Raw genomic sequence first — 19,772 nt, 5'->3', positions numbered from 1 at the left:
CATTCATACAGAACGTGTGTGGGAAAGGTGAAAGCTATGAATAGTTTCCACCTCATAAGCGAAAGCCAGAAGTCCCTTTAGCTTTTAAGAGGCGCCTCTTGACTCGAGTGTAACATCATCTTGCATTCATCTGGGATTTATTACAGGGCATCCAACTGTAGACTGCTTTAAAGAGACAGAAAGGACAGAAATGAATAAGACCGTGAATCTGTGAAGCGATATACTTTTAATTCACTCCAGCTTGAATAAAACCAGCACAAAGCCACCTGTCGTATATTCAGCCATATATCTGGAGACTTGTGTGACATCAAGGCCTACATGGTTCCTAATGCTTCCAGCTACAGCAAATTTGTGCAGTATTGTGTGATCGCAGCTACACAGTTGTAGCTATTACTACTTGGCAACAAATTTGAGCTCCAAAAGTAAAACCTGGATCAGCACAGGCTTCAAAATTGATAGATTCCTCAGTGTCTAAAGATACATGGCTTAGGTCAGAGCGTGCTGTGCTCCTTCTGATCAACCTGCAGAAAGAAGAAACCCTACAGCAAAGCACACCTGACTGATGGCAACATAGGCATTGAGAAAATCACCGCAGTACATTATTAATGCAATTATACAAATACAATGTGCTGCCACATCACCACTCACAGGTACAAATGTAATCTGAGCACAGTCTGTAGAAAAGAATAATCAAGACGTCGCTCGTTTTCCAGTTGCACCCGCTGACTTTCACAGATTGTTATGAGGTTATAGTAATCAAGCTTACATTCAGAAAATTAGAATGATCATGGCTTTACAAAAATATACATTTGTGGGCATACACAGAGCGACACAACACTTGGCGTGTCCAATAGTTTAAAAAAGAAGGTAAAAACAGGAGATCCCCATCAGTTTACAAAAGCAAAGCTCAACAACAAATGGCACTTACTGTAACTATAGCAGGAATCTCCGGGGGGGGCAGCATTACAGCCACACACACGTAAACAAATACTCCTACAGATAAAACTCGTGAGTGTAGGTGCGATCAGTACTTCACACCACAGTCAAGCCTGTCAACTAAATTCATCCAATACAGGAAGTAGATTCTCAAAGGGAAAAAAAGTGAACAAAATTGGTAAACTGATTTAAATAAAGCTCTCTCACTCATAAAATGACAATAGAGAAATATCAGGCCCCAATAAGCTTCTTATGCAAACCACAAGATGTGACTAGAGTAAGGTTTTAAAGAAAACGCCCTTGCTTATAGCATTGACTGCAGTCTTGGCATTTAGTTCTAATTGTTTTTTTTACCAAATTGGCATTACAACAATGAAATCTTCAAAGACAGAACCATGGAAATCTGTTCTGTGCCCACCTGATCTGCAATGTTTCATAACCCTGTAATTTTAACTTTGCAAGTGCGAATACTGCGTCTGTAAATGCTGTAAACTTACAGGTGATATGTTATGACTGTATGGACTGTGCTAATGATCCAGAAATACTTTTCCACCTCGGGACTTCATGTTGCTGATGGCGCAAAGACAATCTGACTGACCCATAATTGGGTTTATGCATAGCAAGCATTCCCAAAAATAAATATCATGTGGCAGGTGCTTCAAGCTTCCACCACTGATGTACTCTGCTCTGGGTTCCCCTCTGTGGCAGCGCCGAGCGGTCCGGCCCACCACAGAGTCAGGGCGTTGTCTTGTCGGATCTCCTGTGGCGACATCACCGCTTTTCCTCCCTCTCCGTCAGAGGCCGAGTCACCCTCGCTGTCCCCGGGCCACGGGAACTGACGCTGCCCGCTGGATGTTGCCAACAATGGCATGAAGGGATGAATACTACAGAAGAGAAGGACGGAGAGGGGGACAGGAAGACATTTCTGGTTTTGCACTGCAGCACCTGTTATGCATTTTAACTACATTTTGATCACAGAGTGATCATTTCACAGACCAACAACAGCTATTGAGATGAGAATCACTTCAAGTCCAGGTTCGATTCAAATTTGTAGAACATCCACCGCCATGATGTATCCTTTGTATTTCATCAGAAAGTTTATTTCTTCTACACAGAATACACTGTGCACATTAGATTATGTGAATTGCTACAAAGTAACAGAGCCATTTACCGGATTTTTCATAACTGCACACAGAAGCTGTAATTATTGCTCTCTCAAATCAAAGCAGTAATGTATGTTGTGCAAAATTACATTTTGGGAATTGGAAGCCATTTCTTCTCTATCTAAAATATTTTGAATAATTTGTTTGCATCTCCTATGCTTTTGTGTGAATAAATGGGGGACCCCCACACGGTACATCACAACAGGACAATCGAGCAGGAAAACAGCAATACAGTCACTGAACATGACTGAAGGAACTAAATTTGATGATCAGCTGCAAAATATGTTTTAGTCACCTAAAATAAGTATAACTTTTGCACAAGGGCACTGAAAAGGCCGAAAGAGAGCGAAACGGGAAACTTCTGGGGAAACCTTTTTTTTTACTGGTTGTGTGCCGAGTGGTTTAATTTATTTGTAGGTTTTTGGCTGTGGTTTTACTAATGGGATCTTTTAACCCTTTCACTCCATGGCAAGTAATCACAACAAAAACAAACTTAGTGATAGCAGCCGGACACACTTTTACTGAACCTGAATCCTTCTCTCATCATCCCACCTGATGCCGTTGGTGCAGTCCCAGTGGGTCTGGAACCTGAGCTGAGGTTGCAGTTGTTCCTCGTTACTATCAGGAGGAGCTGTCTGGGTGTCCCATACTGACACCACTCCCTCTGTGTCACCGCTCAGCAGGTACCTGCCTGACCTACATAGAAACAAAAAACAAGCAAAAATGAAAACACTTTAACTTAGGTAGTTATGGTACATAGAGTGAGGAAAATAAGTATTTGAACACCCTGCTATTTTGCAAGTTCTCCCACTTAGAAATCATGGAGGGGTCTGAAATTTGTCAATTGAAATTGTCTGAAGTTTTTCACCAGGTTTGCACACTGCAGGAGGGATTTTGGCCCACTCCTCCACACAGATCTTCTCTAGATCAGTCAGGTTTCTGGGCTGTCGCTGAGAAACACGGAGTTCGAGCTCCCTCCAAAGATTCTCTATTGGGTGTAGGTCTGGAGACTGGCTAGGCCACGCCAGAACCTTGATATGCTTCTTACAGAGTCACTCCTTGGTTATCCTGGCTGTGTGCTTCGGGTCATTGTCATGTTGGAAGACCCAGCCTCGACCCATCTTCAATGCTCTGAGGGAAGGAGGTTGTTCCCCAAAATCTCGCAATCCATGGCCCCGGTCATCCTCTCCTTAATACAGTGCAGTCGCCCTGTCCCATGTGCAGAAAAACACCCCCAAAGCATGATGCTACCACCCCCATGCTTCACAGTAGGGATGGTGTTCTTGGGATGGTGCTCGTCATTCTTCTTCCTCCAAACACGGTTAGTGGAATTATGACCAAAAAGTTCTATTTTGGTCTCATCTGACCACGACTTTCTCCCATGACTCCTCTGGATCATCCAAATGGTCATTGGCAAACTGAAGACGGGCCTTGACATGTGCTGGTTTAAGCAGGGGAACCTTCCGTGCCATGCGTGATTTCAAACCATGACGTCTTAGTGTATTACCAACAGTAACCTTGGAAACGGTGGTCCCAGCTCTTTTCAGGTCATTGACCAGCTCCTCCCGTGTAGTTCTGGGCTGATTTCTCACCTTTCTTAGGATCATTGAGACCCCACGAGGTGAGATCTTGCATGGAGCCCCAGTCCGAGGGAGACTGACAGTCATGTTTAGCTTCTTCCATTTTCTAATGATTGCTCCAACAGTGGACCTTTTTTCACCAAGCTGCTTGGCAATTTCCCCGTAGCCCTTTCCAGCCTTGTGGAGGTGTACAATTTTGTCTCTAGTGTCTTTGGACAGCTCTTTGGTCTTGGCCATGTTAGTAGTTGGATTCTTACTGATTGTATGGGGTGGACAGGTGTCTTTATGCAGCTAACGACCTCAAACAGGTGCATCTAATTTAGGATAATAAATGGAGGTGGACATTTTGAAGGCAGACTAACAGGTCTTTGAGAGTCAGTATTCTAGCTGATAGACAGGTGTTCAAATACTTATTTGCAGCTGTATCATACAAATAAATAGTTAAAAAAATCATACATTGTGATTTCTGGATTTTTATTTTTAGATTATGTCTCTCACAGTGGACATGCACCTACGATGACAATTTCAGACCCCTCCATGATTTCTAAGTGGGAGAACTTGCAAAATAGCAGGGTGTTCAAATACTCATTTTCCTCACTGTAGCTGCCACAACTCCACTGAGCTTCCAAAGTTCATAATAATCGCCCCAGTTATTTCTTAAATTATGGCTAAAAACCAAGCAGCAACCCAAGGTTTCTCACAACTGAAGCCAATGCGGAACTTAAACCTGTATTCTTTCTAATGGCCAGCAGGGGTTCCATTAGGAAAAAAAATGGTAAAATCACACTACTTCTCACCTGATTTATTCCCTCAGTAAACATTTTCCTTATGAGTTTATAATCTTAATCATTAGTTTTAAGTCTTCTTTAATACAGCATGATGTTCATTTAGTAAATTATGGTCCCTTTTAGAGGAAATTAGACCATAAAGTAGAGTATGCTTTAGGGTTGGACTACCTTGTGATTGACATGTCGCTACCATGGCGACCTGTCCAATCTGGCTAAAGTAACTCGTATCCACTGCACTGTGTAAATTTAACCAGCGCCGCTGAAAAAAAACTTACGAGTAGGCTGCCCATTTTTCCCTGTAAGTACTTTTTGTTTGAGCTAGCCAAAATTAGCATCCCGGTTAAAATCAAAGTTAACGTGAATTACAGATACACCTAGCCGTCTCATCCAAATATGGTCACGCTGCTGCCTGCAAAACAATCAACATGGCGGCGGCCAAACTGCCAAATTTTGACATCAAAGTGGCCACGATCTTTGTGTCAAAAGCGTCACCAATTCATGAGTTATGGAAGAAATATGTTTTGTGAGGTCACAATGACCCTGACCTTTAACCACCAAATTCTAATCAGTTCATTCTTATTACCAAGTGGACGTTTGTGCCACATTTGAAGGAATTCCTGAAATATCGCGTTCACAAGAATGAGATGGGCAGACAATCCGAGAACAGCTACAGCTATCGCCGGCACAGAGCCATAAAAACCATCCCTATACAATCAACATGACTCAAGTATGAACAGGTCACAGGTAATTGATAGCATTAGCATTTATACAACCATGTCAAAGTTCTATGAATTGGTCACTCTAAGTACCAGACAAGATGCTGAAACACTGAATGAATGACACTCTGCACATATTGTATATAACGTGGTCTTTAGATCAGTATCACCACTTCGTCACAGTTAAAGCTTGCATGCCTATCACCACAGTAGGGTCCTAGTAAGTGAAGTAAACTTACGGGTCCAGGTCGAAGTAGATGCGCTGGTTAGTGGCCACGTTTCTCTTAAGTGAAAACACAACCTTTCCCGGCTCTCTTAGGTCCCAGCACAGGATTTCTGGATCCTAAACACACAAACACATTTTCACAATAGCTTTTTGTGCAGGGCTACAGAGCCGAACGCATGTGGATACCAGAGAAAAACAGTGGATATATAAAAAATATGGGTAGTTTGCTGTAAGCTTAAAAAATTACTTGGAGACCTTTTAGCTATATTAATGAATTTCTGATTTACCTCTTGTAAACAATAAAATCTGAACATCATTCACCTTTATCATGACACCTTTACAAATACCATCCTTACCAAAAAACTGAAATTAAATATTGAATAAACCAAAAGGTGACTATTTGCAAAAAACTATAAATGGGGGGCGTTTGGGGGTCCTCCACTAGAAAATTGAGCATTAAACACGTAATTTCCTGCATTCTGGAGACATTTTCTGCACCAATTTATGGTAGAATTGTCTTCATTTATATGAAATGAATGCAATTCAAACTGAATATAATGCAGGAATCAGCAGCTTGTTTTTTAGCTTATGTTACTTTTTTTAGACAATGCACATTTGTTTCTTCTATACTTACATTGCATGTTTTATTATTGTGCAAATAAACCTTTGATTTTTTTTTTTTTTTTAACATTTCTTTTTCAGAACATATTTAAAAAATGCTTTGAAAAAGGTGATGGAGACTCTTATGGTGTGAATTAAAAAAATAAATTGTGCAGCAAGAATTGTTACAGTTAGTTACACCTTGGCTAGAAAAGGTAATGTAATGTAATACACCAAACCTCGCCATAGTGTGACTGACTCTCACACCGATCCGCTTGTTGTGCTAACCTCAGCGCCACTGCCCTCAGCCTAGTCCTCCAACTTGTCCGTATCACTGAACTTCAGACACTTGCCCATTCTGAGTCGATGAGCTAACGTTAGCTTGTTAATAGCATTTTTTTTCTTTCCTTACAACTGACTGATGTGCACCCGAGCTTGAATGCCAGAGCTCGTGCACCGCGAACACTCCACAGTCCAGAGTGTAAAGATAACATCCAAGTCACATTAAACGGAGTAAATTGTAAAGTCGCACACACAAAAAGTATTTATTTATGACGTTACAGCATTTATTCTATCCTATGAAAGGACAAGAAAAAACTTAAGACTTATTTTTATATTATAAATTGAAATTTAATATCTTTCAAGACCCCACAGGTACCCTGAGTTAGGGCTGGGCAATAAAACAATAATGATAATTATCGCCATATAACATTCCTAAGTAACAATATAACAAATGTTCAAAATATGTTCAATACATTTTTAACGAATTAACACTTACCCTATTAAGATATTTATTTTGTTGAGGAAAAAGGACTGAAAAAAGATATTACTTAATTTTATCATAATTGTTTTGAATGTTCAACCTCAGATTTGTTAAGTGTTTGTTCTGACCATAAAGAATAATTTATGAAGAAAGCAAATTTGTTATTGTGATAAATTTTTTGGCTGCCTCGTCCAGCCCTAGAGTTGGTATTTATTTAATCTGTTAATCTTGTTTCTCTGTCATTCATACTAAATTTATTGTACATTAACTTGCTTTACTGTTAACTATTGGCTAATCATTAGCAAAAAAGCTTATCAATTAACTTAAAATCACTCAAAAACACTTAAAATATAAAAATCTCTGGGCACAAATTCAGACTCCTGTAACGGCAATCTTCTGCAGCACACTTGTGAAAACACAGTGAATCCATTAAATACTGACTCATCCATCAAGACAGGAACTGCTTAACACACAAAGCCTACTGATTGTGTGTGTGTGTGTTCATTCAAACGAAGCAGCATTATTACCCTGAGGTATCTTCTCTGCATGCTGCTATGTGTGTGTGCATGTGTTCACCTTGCGTCCGCCGGTGTACAGGTAGTTGCCATCAGGGGAAAAGAGCAGATGGGTGAGGCCTCCGTGGTGGCGGGTCGGCAGCAGAGCCAGCAGGGTGCCGTCTTGGCAGGAGTAGAGGCCAGCACAGCGGGAGTAAGAGCCACAGGCGTAAACAGACTGGCAGGGGCTGAAGCCAAAGCAGGAGATGATGCCACTTTGGCCCTGCTTTTTCACTGCAGTGAAGACAAACGAATGGCATGAGGCAAGGCTTTCAGCCTTTTAAAAAGGTTCACAAGACACAACTCCCAATCACTTCTACTCAAAGTTGTTCTTTTGGCTGCCGCTACTTTCCTGATTACATCTTCAAGAGGAAAATATTTCTCAACACATGCACACATCGCATTTGGATCATCTGCTTCTTTTTACGGTTTACTCCTTTCCCAATGCTCCTTTTTCCCACTCTTTAAAAAAGGCTTTAAGCGCGTTTTTGGCACAAAATAGCAGAAGCGAGGGTTTGGCTCAGTCCTGACATGTATCACATAACCTTTTTGTGGGAGCAACCATACATTTCTGCATAATTTCCAGTTATTAATTATCATGCAGAGCTGATGGATCCAAAACAGACAAGAAACCTTAGACAGCAATGATCTATCAGAGCAAGATGTTGAGTTGCCAGCAGAGCGCAGTCAATGTTCTTATGTCAGGCATTTTTTATTTATCAGGATTGTTTGTTGCCACCTGAATAAATGAATAAAAAATGTAAGTCATGAAGGATATAAAAACTAATACCTAGCTCGTTAACTACAAGACAGATACTGGTTCAGTCCATTTCAGTACTTTACAAAACCCTTCTGTGGGTGACAGGGATAAGTGATTCTTACAGTCAACATTTAGTTCCCTTTATTTTTTGTATGAGTACACAACAAAAACTCTCGCTGTTGGTTTGTTGAAGGACAACCAGCTGTCAAAAAGCAACTTTTTGAATAATAAGAAACAAATTTCTTCACATTATCCCTTTTACAACATCACATGATCTACTTATTGTTTGTCTTATGGGTTTGATATCACAAACACAAAGTTTGTGAATGCAATTTTAAATTATTCTTCATTCTCAAGAGTTCGGCAAGACCTTGAACAACAGGGAGTTTTCAAAACAGTCACTGCTCTCAAATAGGAAGACAGATTTTGCATAATCCATTAGTTGTTATAATTAATATTAAATATTTACACCACTTTTCACTTTGATGTTTAAGATTACACCCTTGTACTATAAAGTTTACATGATCTGTAGTTAATTGAAAACGGTGTGAGAGAAGTTGATAACTGACCTATGGTGGGCCGCTCCTCACAGTCTCTGCCGGGACGCTCCGTGTAGAAGACTCTGACGGTTTTGTCAAAGCCGCAGTAGAGCTGCGTTCCATCCGGAGAGAAGCAGAGGGAGTGGGCTGCCGTCAGCTCATCCAGGTGATTGTAGGGTCGGAAACTGGCTCGCAGCTCCCCGTAAAATGCATCCCACACGTGGACTGGGTTGTCACGGCTACTGCTCGCTAGACTGTGAAAAAGGAGTGAGGCGTGAGAGGAGTGAGAGTGCGAGTTATTAAGACATTTGGGGAAAGGACTGAGAGACAAAAGGGAATAAAGAGTGAATAATGCAAAATATGAAACAAAGTTGAATAAATGTTAGTAAAGTCAATCTTTATTGTCCCTGGGGCAATTGTATTTATTTTGTTACAGCTAGCAATTAAGAAATTAGTGAGAGTTTCAGAACTTAATAATGTAATTCATGCGCAGTGAATGACCATAGTGTGACAAACAGTATGTGTCTATAAAAAAAATAAATAAAACAAAGTAAGACTACTAGAAGAAAATACCTTCACCTGTGTCTCATGATACAAATGAAATGAAAAGGCTGCTGAGGTTCCTCTGAAATATACATAATGTATAAGCAAAAAACATGATTCATTTTCTTGTGTCTAACCTCTATGGCACCACATCCACCTGAATTTATCACTGCATCAAAACAAATACACAGCATTGTGCTATGCCTCACTATTGAGACAGAACCACAGCACATTCTTATTGATTCAAATCCGGGCCAAACACTGAGCCATGCCTTTTTAACTCTAATTACTGGGCGCTGAACAAATGCCGAAACATCACTGCGGCTCAATTAGACAAAGGAAATTAGCCCCTACCACTGCTGCCGTGTTCTGTTATGGCCCCTCTGAGCTGCAGTTTTATTCCAGAGCAGGGAAATGCCCAATTATAATGCTAGACTGCTGCTAGCTTGGAGCGATGCCTAGAACTCAGCGCAACTTAACCGAGCCATAACAGGGGCCCTTATTCCCTCTCTACAGGAGGGGCATCAACAGAACACGGCTTTTGGCAGCCAGAGAGTTCAAGGAGCGCAGGGGGAGGAATGTGAAACAAAATGGGAGATATGAAAAGACGGAGGAAGGAGGTAAGAGGAAGACCAAAAAGGCACTAGAGGAACAGGTTCTCTGTAAATGCTTTTTTTAATCACAACCATAACCTTTCATCTGGCTGCCTCAGTCCTCAACAATCTACTCTGAGCTTGTCCGACCACATAGCTGTGCCCTGCAGGAGCTCCTCTCTGATATGTGGCAGTGATCTGAAGAATATCTGCTGTCAGCTCCGACTGGCATCATCGTCCTCATGACAGACAGGTCTTTGCAAGGCTTTGGCAGATACACACACAGGCCTGTGAAGTGGCTCATTATCCACATGAGTCGTTTGTTGATCATTGTGCTGTTTACCCAACTCTCATCTTTGGACATTCAGCTCCTGACCCCCACCCCCTGCCTCTTACACAGTGAAGGCTGTCTGGTGTTGGGGTGGAGCGGTGCCAGCGCTGGGCCTTGATCAGAGGGATCTGTCGGAGGGTGGAGGCTGTAACTGGAGGATGACGGGAGCTGGGGGAGGAGGTACATACACGGTGAAAAACTGTTGGCAACTTGACCTCAGCTCGTTAGCACGGCCCTACCTCTCTCGCCACAGACGATGTGCATTCTGAGTGTTGCTGATGTTGGCTCTGCTTCACAGCACGCACGCGCGCACACACACACACACACACACACACACGGTGATGTCATAATCACCACATTTTAAAAGCCTGTCAGAGCACGCCTGCATATACGCGGCAAAAAAAGACAACAGGATGAAAAGAGAAGCCCAGAGTCAGGGAATCATGAGGCCCTTTAGGTGTTGTCTAGACTCAGGAGAGCCGTTAGTGGGCTGAATCATGCTGAAAAGCACCGTGGGCCTCAAACAGCAGAGCGGATTGCGACAGAGGTAGACGAGATGAAGGCCAACTCTTCACTCATAATGAGGGACATCACAAAGCTTTTACAGCTTCTCTCCACGCTGGCAGCCGGCTCCCACAACAAGTGCAAATACCACAGGGATCAGAGAATGAGTCACAACAATATCTTCTATATTCAGATAGTCGATTAGACCAGCTCAAGCACGCAGAAAATCTTACTCACAAACACACACTGCGTCCCACTCTTATCATCCAACATCTAGAAACACCAATCACTGAGTGACACCAGCCTCAAACAGTAATTTTTCTATGTATACATCCTCCACCATCTGGCAGGATGTCTCATCTATCCAGCTGTTAAGAGCTGAGGCTCAGAGCACGGCCTGGCAAAGATCAAGATGAACTCACAAGCATGTGTCCGGGTCCAGAGAGCTCATCTTGGGGTACCAGCAGTAGTCGTAGATGGTGTCTCCCTCTGCCATTCTCAGCACTGGACTCTGTCACAGAAAGGAGACAGTCAGCAGCATGAAGACAGAAAGACACAGCAATCATACGTAATTTTAATGACCAATGGGATCTATTAGTGGTGATGGTGGTACTGAACAGGCGGCTAGACGACAATATCCTAGGCTTTTCCTTGTAGTCAAATTCAATAACAAGAGCCAGCGGCACCATGTGGGAAATCAAAGCTCAATTGTCTACCCTTTTCACAAACCGTTTGAGATCTCTGTAATGGAGGAAAACAAATTATATTTCAATTATTTTTGTTCAGCGATCCCAATCTACCAGTCTGTAATACCATTAAGAGATGAGCTTGCCACTTGATATTTCTCAAAAGCTAAAAGACACAATGCCTATTTTATTCAAACTGTTAAATCTTCAGTCATACGTTTTTTCAAGCTGCTATCTTACATTGATTGAAATGTTTTTCTTAGTTGATTGTAACACAACATCGTGTTCAGCAACATACTCACGGACTTTGTTTAAAAAGGTCAGACAACACACAACAAGTTAATGACCTTTTGTTCACTGGAAATCTCTCAAATTCTACACAGTGTTTGAAAAAAACAAAATGTCTCAAACATAATTAAGGACAATACGCAGCAGTGCCAAAGACAAACCTCTAGAAAAGAAGAAACAATGTCTTATTTGGAAAAACGGTATAATTTCTAATTAGAATTAAATTTCAAAGTCATATCAGACCAGAAATTATATGTAAATTCTGAACTAGGCTATGTAATGTGATCGGTAAAAATATCTTGAATGGGACTGAATCAAAAGTAAACTCTGTTCTCTGTGTGTGTGTTATATAAAATAAAGTGTAGTTGAACTTTGAGAAATGGATTCATGTGGAAACAGAAATATTAGTTTTAATCGTTAAACCAGTACTGACTGACAATATCATTTAACTGAATTCAACTTTATCTATTACACCCAGGTTTAGAGAACGAGATGTGACTAAGGCACTACAAAGATGATCTATTTCACCAAATTGGCTCAACTTTGTTCTGAACAGAACGCATTTGTTGGACTCCTGTGCAGGGTTATTATCGTTAACGAAGACAAACTAAATAACGGACACTAGATGAAAAAACATTGCCGTTAACTGAAATCAAAGCTTTACTAAAAAACGATAACTAAAACTGTATTGTAGGTTTGCAAAACTAACTAAAATTACAGCGTAAATATCCCCTGTTTTCGTAATGGACCTCAATACCTACAAGTGGATATGAAGCCGGTGGAACTGACGTTGCGGGACAGTTGGTCTGACCGGACATATGGGCCGGACCGGCAGTTCAGTGGTGCATGTGGTGATTAGCCGATAGGCCCCTGTTGGTGAGCCGCGGGTGTGTTATGCTTTTGTTCTCCACATGAGCAGGTGTAGCAGGTGGCGACCACTGTTACGAGGAGAACCCCATGTAACGTTAGGGGGAGGCTAACTTAGTCGGGGAGACCCAGGTAGGGATCGGCTGCGTAGTTGGTGGGATTTGAACATGTTTTCTATTATCTTTTAGACATAGCCTACATGTGTACAAAATAATATGAATGCAACAACTGAATAGAGTTGTATTTTTTTTTTTGTTTTGGTTGCAGGTAGTGAGTCACTGTCTTGGTGGTTTTCTCTTCCTTGTTTTGTTCCGTTAGTGTGGCTTAGAGCTCATCCTGCATGTGTGATGAACTTGTCCCTTGTCTCTTTGTGCTTCACATTGTTTTAATACCTAGTTTTTGAATAATAAAGGTTTAGATTTGAATATAACATACTTGCCTTCACGGTGCTAGGGACCTGTTGTTTGTGGCTCCAAAGGGGGCCTACACTATCTTCCAATTTCTTAACTGTCCATCAATTGTATTTCACCTCCATTTATTGTATTTCACCTATTTAACCAAGAATGATAAAGCTAGAGACTGATGTAATGAATTTCTGGACCACTGGGTAGTTTGCTCTTATATAGGTTAGAAATTATACTGTAGATTGCATGTGCTTCATTTATTTGTAGTATTTATTTAAACAATGTGTTAGTACTTCAAATATATATATATATATATATATATATATATATATATATATATATATATATATATATGCTTAGTGTTTGGGCCTCTGTGTACAAGCTTCAGATAGCTTAAATTGACTTAAATTTAATGATTTTACTTGCATTTTAATGTTTTGTGAAAAAACTAAACTGGACTGAACTAAACTAAACTGAGCTTGGCATCCTGCAGCGACAAAGACTAAAACTAACACAGAAACTAATAAAAACTAAACTAAACCTAAGCATTTTCAAAAAATAAAAACTAAACTAGCAAACCCACGATAAAAAACTAATTAAAACTAAAAATTAAAACTGAAATTGAAAACAAAAAGTCAAAACAAAATTGAAAAAAATTCAAAAATATTAAAATCTTGCTCCTGTGACTTGTATGAAAGAACTTTTTTGAAACAGCTTTAACTAAAAATGTTCATTTAATTTCCACTTTCTTGCTTTTATAACGTGTATTAAGGGTTTTATGTATGTTGCCAACATTCCTTCAGCTACTTTTTCTATCCTCTACACACCCCTGACAGTAAGCAAACTGCGTGCTCACCATCTCAGGAAGCAAGTCCCAGTTGTAGCTGTAAATCTCTGGAGGGAGGTTGTATACACGGAGCACATTGTCTGCACTGTTGGTCAGGATACAGGAACCATCCGGGGCCCTAGTTTAGAAAGGATGACGGTGTATTAACAGAGGTGAACTGAGTACAACATGTACACAGGTCATGATTGTACTTGATTGAGGTCTTGATTTATCTTGATTAGGGGCCGGTTGCCGGTCAGACCTAGTGCAACAGGTGTAAATATTTATCACTAGGCTGGGCGTAGGGCCTGCAACCAACTTTTACATCCAGCTGGTGCAACCGGACCCACGTGATTAAGAGGGTTTGTTACTAGCAGCCTCACTTATACCAAATGTACTGTCTGCAGTGTTCCCACTATGGCCTGACATTAGTGGAAGTCATTTTCCTTGCTTCATTTGCACTAAAAGAATATAATTTCCTCTAATTGTATTGCATTTACAGTGATCATGCTAACAACTCACAAATTCCATAATGATGTCAATACTTCACAGTACACATTCAAAACCTCATCCACATTGTGTTTTATGTGTTCATTGTGTTCATTTTAGAAGAGAATACCATTTGCAGCCTTTGAGATAGTTCTCTGGAAGGTTGGAGTACTCGGTCCACGAACCAGTCAGCATCTGGGGGCTCTGGGTAAAATCTAGACCTAGACTGGAAGCAAAATACAGAGAAGGACAAGTCTTCTGTTAATATGTTTAAGAGACAGGCATGAGAAGATCACACAACAAACCGAAAGACAGAATTTCCCATCTTACTAATGTTGAGGGCATCAAATGAATGCAACAACCACGCTGCCTTGTAGTTCTGCTTAGAATTTGAGAATTAAGTTAGGCCTAGCCTGTTGCTGTATAAAATCCACGGTGTCAACTTACACAAAAGCCCAACAGGAAAATCTATGGTGAATTTGACCATTTCACTGGCAATGACTGAGCGGCTCCGTTTAGACACAGTGTCACTACACAGTGGAGAGGGTTGTTAATGACATTTCACACATCTACAGGTTAATTCCATTGTTTTTCATCCTATGTCACATTCTCCAAGTGTTGCCATAATGATGATTGATAGTGTTAAATATTTAATCAGGTAATGCTGTGGTGCTTTTTACCGCCTCATTTCAAAATGAGTCCCATTATCAATTCGAAGAGGAAGCAGAGCAACATCCACGGGCAATTACACATGTTCAAATTGCTGCAATTCTCATCAAATTATTATACATTTTTTTAAATTATCATCAAAATTGGGAGTATAACACAAGGTTGTCTAAGAAAAGAAAGTTTGTAGTCCTTTCATGCTACACACACAGAACTTGAGAACTTGATATTAAATGTATAAAAAGTATATACAGTTATTTATATACACTGAACAAAATTATAAGTGCAACACTTTTGTTTTTGCCCCCATTCATCATGAGCTGAACCGTCTCTATGCACACAAAAGGCCTATTTCACTCAAATATTGTTCTCAAATCTCTCAAAATCTGTGTTAGTGAGCACTTCTCCTTTGCTGAGTGTGGCATTTCAAAACGCTGATCAGACAGCACGGGTATTACAGGTGTGCCTTAGGCTGGCCACAATAAAAGTACCACTCAAAAATGTGCAGTTCCATCACACAGCAAAATGGCACAGATGCCACAAGTTTTGAGGGAGCGTGCAATTAGCATGCTGACTGCATGAATGTCCACCAGAGCTGTGGCCTGTGAATTGAATGTTAATTTCTCTACCATAAGCCGTCTCTAAAGGCGTTTCAGAGAATTTGGAAGTACATCCAATCCTCCAAGATCGTGAGAGACCAGCCACCCGGACAGCTGGTTTGCATAATCAAAGAATTTCTGCACAAACTGTCAGGAACCATCTCAGGAAAGCTCATCTGCATGCTCGTCATCCTCATCGGGGTCTCGACCTGACTGCAACTTTGCACAGCCATTGAAGAGGAGTGGACCAACATTTCATAGGGCACAAATCAACACCCTGATCAACTCTATGCAAATGGTGGTCACACCAGATACTCAATGGTTTCTGGACCTCCCAATACAGTGAAACTGCATATTTTGTGTGTGGCCTTTTATTGTGGCCAGCCTAAGGCACAACTGTGCATTACCAATGCTGTCTGATCAGCATATTGATATGCCACACCAGAGAGGTGGATGGATGCTGTGTGCTCACTAACACAGACTTTGACAGATTTGTGAACAATATTTGCCTTTTGCGCACATAGAGAAAGTCTTTGAGATCTTTGTGTTCAGGTCATCATCAGTGGGGGCGAAAACAAAGGTGTTGCATTTATAATTTTGTTCAATGTATATCTACACTTACATGTATATACCCTGAACATTCCACAGCGCAATTAATTTACACCAAGCATCAGTGCTCAAACTGATTATGGTGCATGAGCTATCCATTATACTACTACTAGTAAAGTAACAGCTATATATGAAAACGTCATATCTAATTATGACGTTTCGCGGGTGTCACTGTGTTCAACAATTAAAGTTTGCTTTTACCACTTGAATATATACACTGAAGAGCAGTAGTCAGGGTTAACACATATATTCCATTTCAGATTTTAGATTTTCGGGAACCATATTTAATACCTGTACAAATAGCTAGAAGTTTATTATGCAAATAAATTATTTTAAAATACAACTGTTAACATGTGTGTCACATTCTGACTATTTGTTATTATGGTGCCAAATACGCATAATAGGTTATATTTAAGAAGTATAACCTGTGGGGAAAATTTTTTATAGCTTAGTTTGGGGCAAAGTCATCAAACTTTTTCAGTAGTTTTTAAATCACATTTTACTGGTGACTCCATACGTGCAGTGTTTATGTCCCGGTTACCATTTAATGTGCAGTTATGACTCTCTCCCCATTCATTTAGATAGGGGCCAGGTCTTGTTTGTCCAAAATAACAGCCCAGAGGCGTTACCAAGATGGCTGCCGAGTGGCGGGAATTGCCTATAGAGACTTTGGCATCGTTCAGTTGCACGCCATACTTCATGCCTTGCGTTAGACAACATTGAGCTCTGGCAGTGGCACAACCAAGGGGCGGCCAGCAGCCTGATACAAGCCCCCCGTCAAAAATCGTATATGCATAATATGCTTTTGAGTAGTGAGTGCGTCATAATATATTTGTAGTCAATGATTATGCTTTTTTGTTTTTCACAAAGAGGCCTGTGTGTGGTGTTTTAAAACTTGAGAGGGCTTGTTCCCAGTAGATTTGTCTTTTTAAGGAAAAGGAAAACTGGCCTATTTACATATCACATGTATATACAGATACATAAGACATTAAAAAAGGACTGTTGTGGTACTCAAAACATTAACTGTACTGGTACTACTGCATGCACATCACATAATTAGCAGCCTAGCTACAGCCTAGTAGGCTGTATGTACAGTATAAGCCTGACCCACTATTTCAGATGGATCTCTTTTCCCCTTCCGCCATTTGCTTGTTACCATTTCCTAAGTCCCGGTCTCTACTTGTAACCACGCTGAAAGTGGCAAGTTACCCTAACCAGGTTACCTTTTCTCCTGTGAGTATTTTGCCATTTTCACCTCCCCACTAGAGCTGCAACGATTAGTCGATTAATCAATTAGTTGATCGAAAGAAAATTAATCGAGAACTATTTTGATAATTGATTCATCATTTCAGTCAGTTTTTTAAAGAAAAGATGTGATAAATTTGCTTGTTTCATCTTCTTAAATGTGAGGAATTGCTGCTATTCTTTGTCATTTATGATGGTAAATGAAGAGTCTTTGGTTTTGGATGAACAAAAGAAGAAAATTGAAGGCGTCACTTTGTGCTCTGGAATATTGTTTTGAGCATTTTTCACAATTCCTTGACATTTTACAGACTAAACAATTAGTCGATTAATTGGGAAAATAATCGACAGAATAGTCGATAATAAAAATAATCTTTAGTTGCAGCCCTACTCCCCACATGCAAATGTTCAACCAAAACAAGTTCCCCACCGACACTATTGCAAGGGCACCAGTATTTTTCCTCCTATACCTGACTCAGTCACACCTTTCTCCAGCGCTGGCACAATGCTAAAATGAAGGGTGGAGGTATATCTGACTGTGCAAGACCTCCATTAGTGACATTAACTGTGTAACAGTTAAAATATTAAGAAGCCAAAGCGCCACTGTAACATTTCAAAAGTAATGGCTACCGGCTCCAAATTATAATTTTCTTTTTTTTAATAAAAAGATAATATCAAATTCCATACTTTCCCATAGTGTGTAGGAACTCTGAGTAGTGCTCCTGGTGAACAGAAGCTACCAAGCAGGAAGTGGTACAAATATCTTGCAATTACCTATTTCAGAAACATCTGTGTTTAACACTGCTTCATAATCATTACATAACACATCCACCCGCCATAAAATCCTGCTTGAAATAGCTCACTTGATGGTGTGTCAACTGTATCTTTACCCCTGCTTATGTGGAAACAGAGGTTAAAAATAAACCTGACCACTTACTGCTGTCCGTCACCGGCGCTGTCTGCAGATCCATTACCGTTGTGCTCCCCCTCTGGTTTCGTCTCTCCTCCTTCTAAGGGTGCTTCACAACCTCCATCTCCATTCTCATGGCATTCGTCCTCACCTCCCGCACTGACAGGCACGTCCTCCCCTTCCTGACCTTTCTCCTCACATTGTAGGGGTTCTCCTGTTCCTGGCATTAAAGAGTACATTTGTTCAGGTTAACTCGTTAATCTTCAAGCTAATCCTGAATCATAATCTCTGACTGACATCCATCAGATTTATTTCTCTCTTATATTTCATTTGATACATGCAGCTGCAGATACTCTACTTTGTGCTGGTTGGGCTGTGTCTTCGTGCAGCCAGTCAGGCTGTGCTGGTGTTTCTCCATGCATTTTGGCGGGCTTTGCAACCTGCTCCAGCCCCTGTTCCTCCTCGCTCAGTCTGGCCCGCTTGGCAGACGTAGGTGCCCCTTCCACTGAGGACTCCCTTCCCTCTAAGCGGTCACCTTCAGGTGAAGGTAACACTTGTTGAGGGGGCTCATTATCCGCTTCTGCGTCCTGCCCTGCGCCTGCCACACCTCCGCTTTCACCACTTCCAGCTGAGTCAGACATCTCTCTTTGTTTATCAATCTCTCCTGTCAAGTTCAAGTGCCTTGTATGCGATGGTTGGCTGTCAGACGTGGGTGAGGTAAGTGCTACTTGGATAGTGCTTCTTCCTGCAGTGTGGGTGTTTGAGTCTGCTGGGGGTCGAGGACATCACAGCACCCACTAGCCTAAAAAATAGTGAGACAGGCTAAAGATGAGACAGGGCAGGCGAGAGATCAATAATGCAAGAAGGTGGCACAAAGCAATGCAAAAAAAGAGCACTTTTTGCAAAAAACTCAACACGTTCGTAATTAAACGACGTAAACGTGACGTATTTTATTTAGAGGAATAAAGAACTGACGCCAAACTGCATGTGCAAACACCCCAGACACCTGTGGCTAGTTGTGACATGCCAATCACTACAAACTAGCATTAATGGTAATTTCGTTACATTAACAAGCGGGAGCTACAAGTTACATGACAAACCCATACACGCTTTTAATCCATGCACGCGCAGCTGCTGTTATATACCTTGAATGGTGCTGTCAAAGAAGGCAAAGTGCCTCAATTTCCTTTAACCGCCAGTCCACAACAGAAACAGCAACCACCTTCACGTTAGCTCGTTAGCATTAGCCTATGCTAGCAGTTAAAAGCTAACGCTACCTACCTGTGTTGAGACTTGCCTGGTCTTTGGTTCTGTTCGTTTGGCTATAAATACTCCTCTTCGACGGTGTTAAACTTTTAGCTAAAGCCGGTGCGTGCGAATATCATCCAAAACTATTCGACGTCCTTCTACGTCGGGATTTTGAGTTTCCACTCACCAATTCATTACGAGTTGTAAACACTGGTGGCGGCCATGTGTTTTGAAGTATCGCGAGAGTTGCGCTGATGCTGATGACAGTGGCTAACACTCATGGCAGTGTGTTGATATTATGCATGCTGTTCACTCACTTCATAGATGAGAAAAAAATACAAA

At 41.0% G+C, this 19,772-nt stretch overlaps 1 protein-coding gene across 3 annotated transcripts; it reads right to left on the bottom strand.

Annotated features, from left to right (window-relative positions):
- Positions 1-209: 209 nt before the first annotated feature.
- wrap53 (WD repeat containing, antisense to TP53) lies at positions 210-19,666 on the bottom strand. 3 transcript variants are annotated; one of them, XM_038731569.1, is made up of 11 exons: positions 19,464-19,666; positions 18,541-18,984; positions 18,210-18,402; positions 14,287-14,382; positions 13,698-13,806; positions 11,019-11,107; positions 8,656-8,879; positions 7,349-7,560; positions 5,423-5,526; positions 2,652-2,795; positions 210-1,820 (listed from the first exon to the last, which is right to left on the bottom strand). In XM_038731569.1, exons 2-11 carry the CDS (start codon positions 18,821-18,823, stop codon positions 1,595-1,597), a joined length of 1,680 nt encoding a protein of 559 aa, XP_038587497.1. In that variant the 5' UTR covers positions 18,824-18,984; positions 19,464-19,666; the 3' UTR covers positions 210-1,594. The 3 variants fall into 3 exon arrangements, with proteins under 3 accessions (XP_038587497.1, XP_038587498.1, XP_038587499.1); XM_038731570.1 differs by having other exon boundaries at positions 19,618-19,662; XM_038731571.1 differs by lacking the exon at positions 19,464-19,666 and adding an exon at positions 19,328-19,346.
- Between the last annotated feature and the right edge of the window lie 106 nt (positions 19,667-19,772).

This window comes from Micropterus salmoides, unplaced genomic scaffold (genome assembly GCF_014851395.1).
Source record: "Micropterus salmoides isolate LMB-PRFRI ecotype aquatic unplaced genomic scaffold, ASM1485139v1 Ms_hic_scaffold_2, whole genome shotgun sequence".
In the NCBI taxonomy this organism is placed as follows: domain Eukaryota; kingdom Metazoa; phylum Chordata; class Actinopteri; order Centrarchiformes; family Centrarchidae; genus Micropterus; species Micropterus salmoides.
This window is presented reverse-complemented; position numbering and strand designations above follow the sequence as displayed.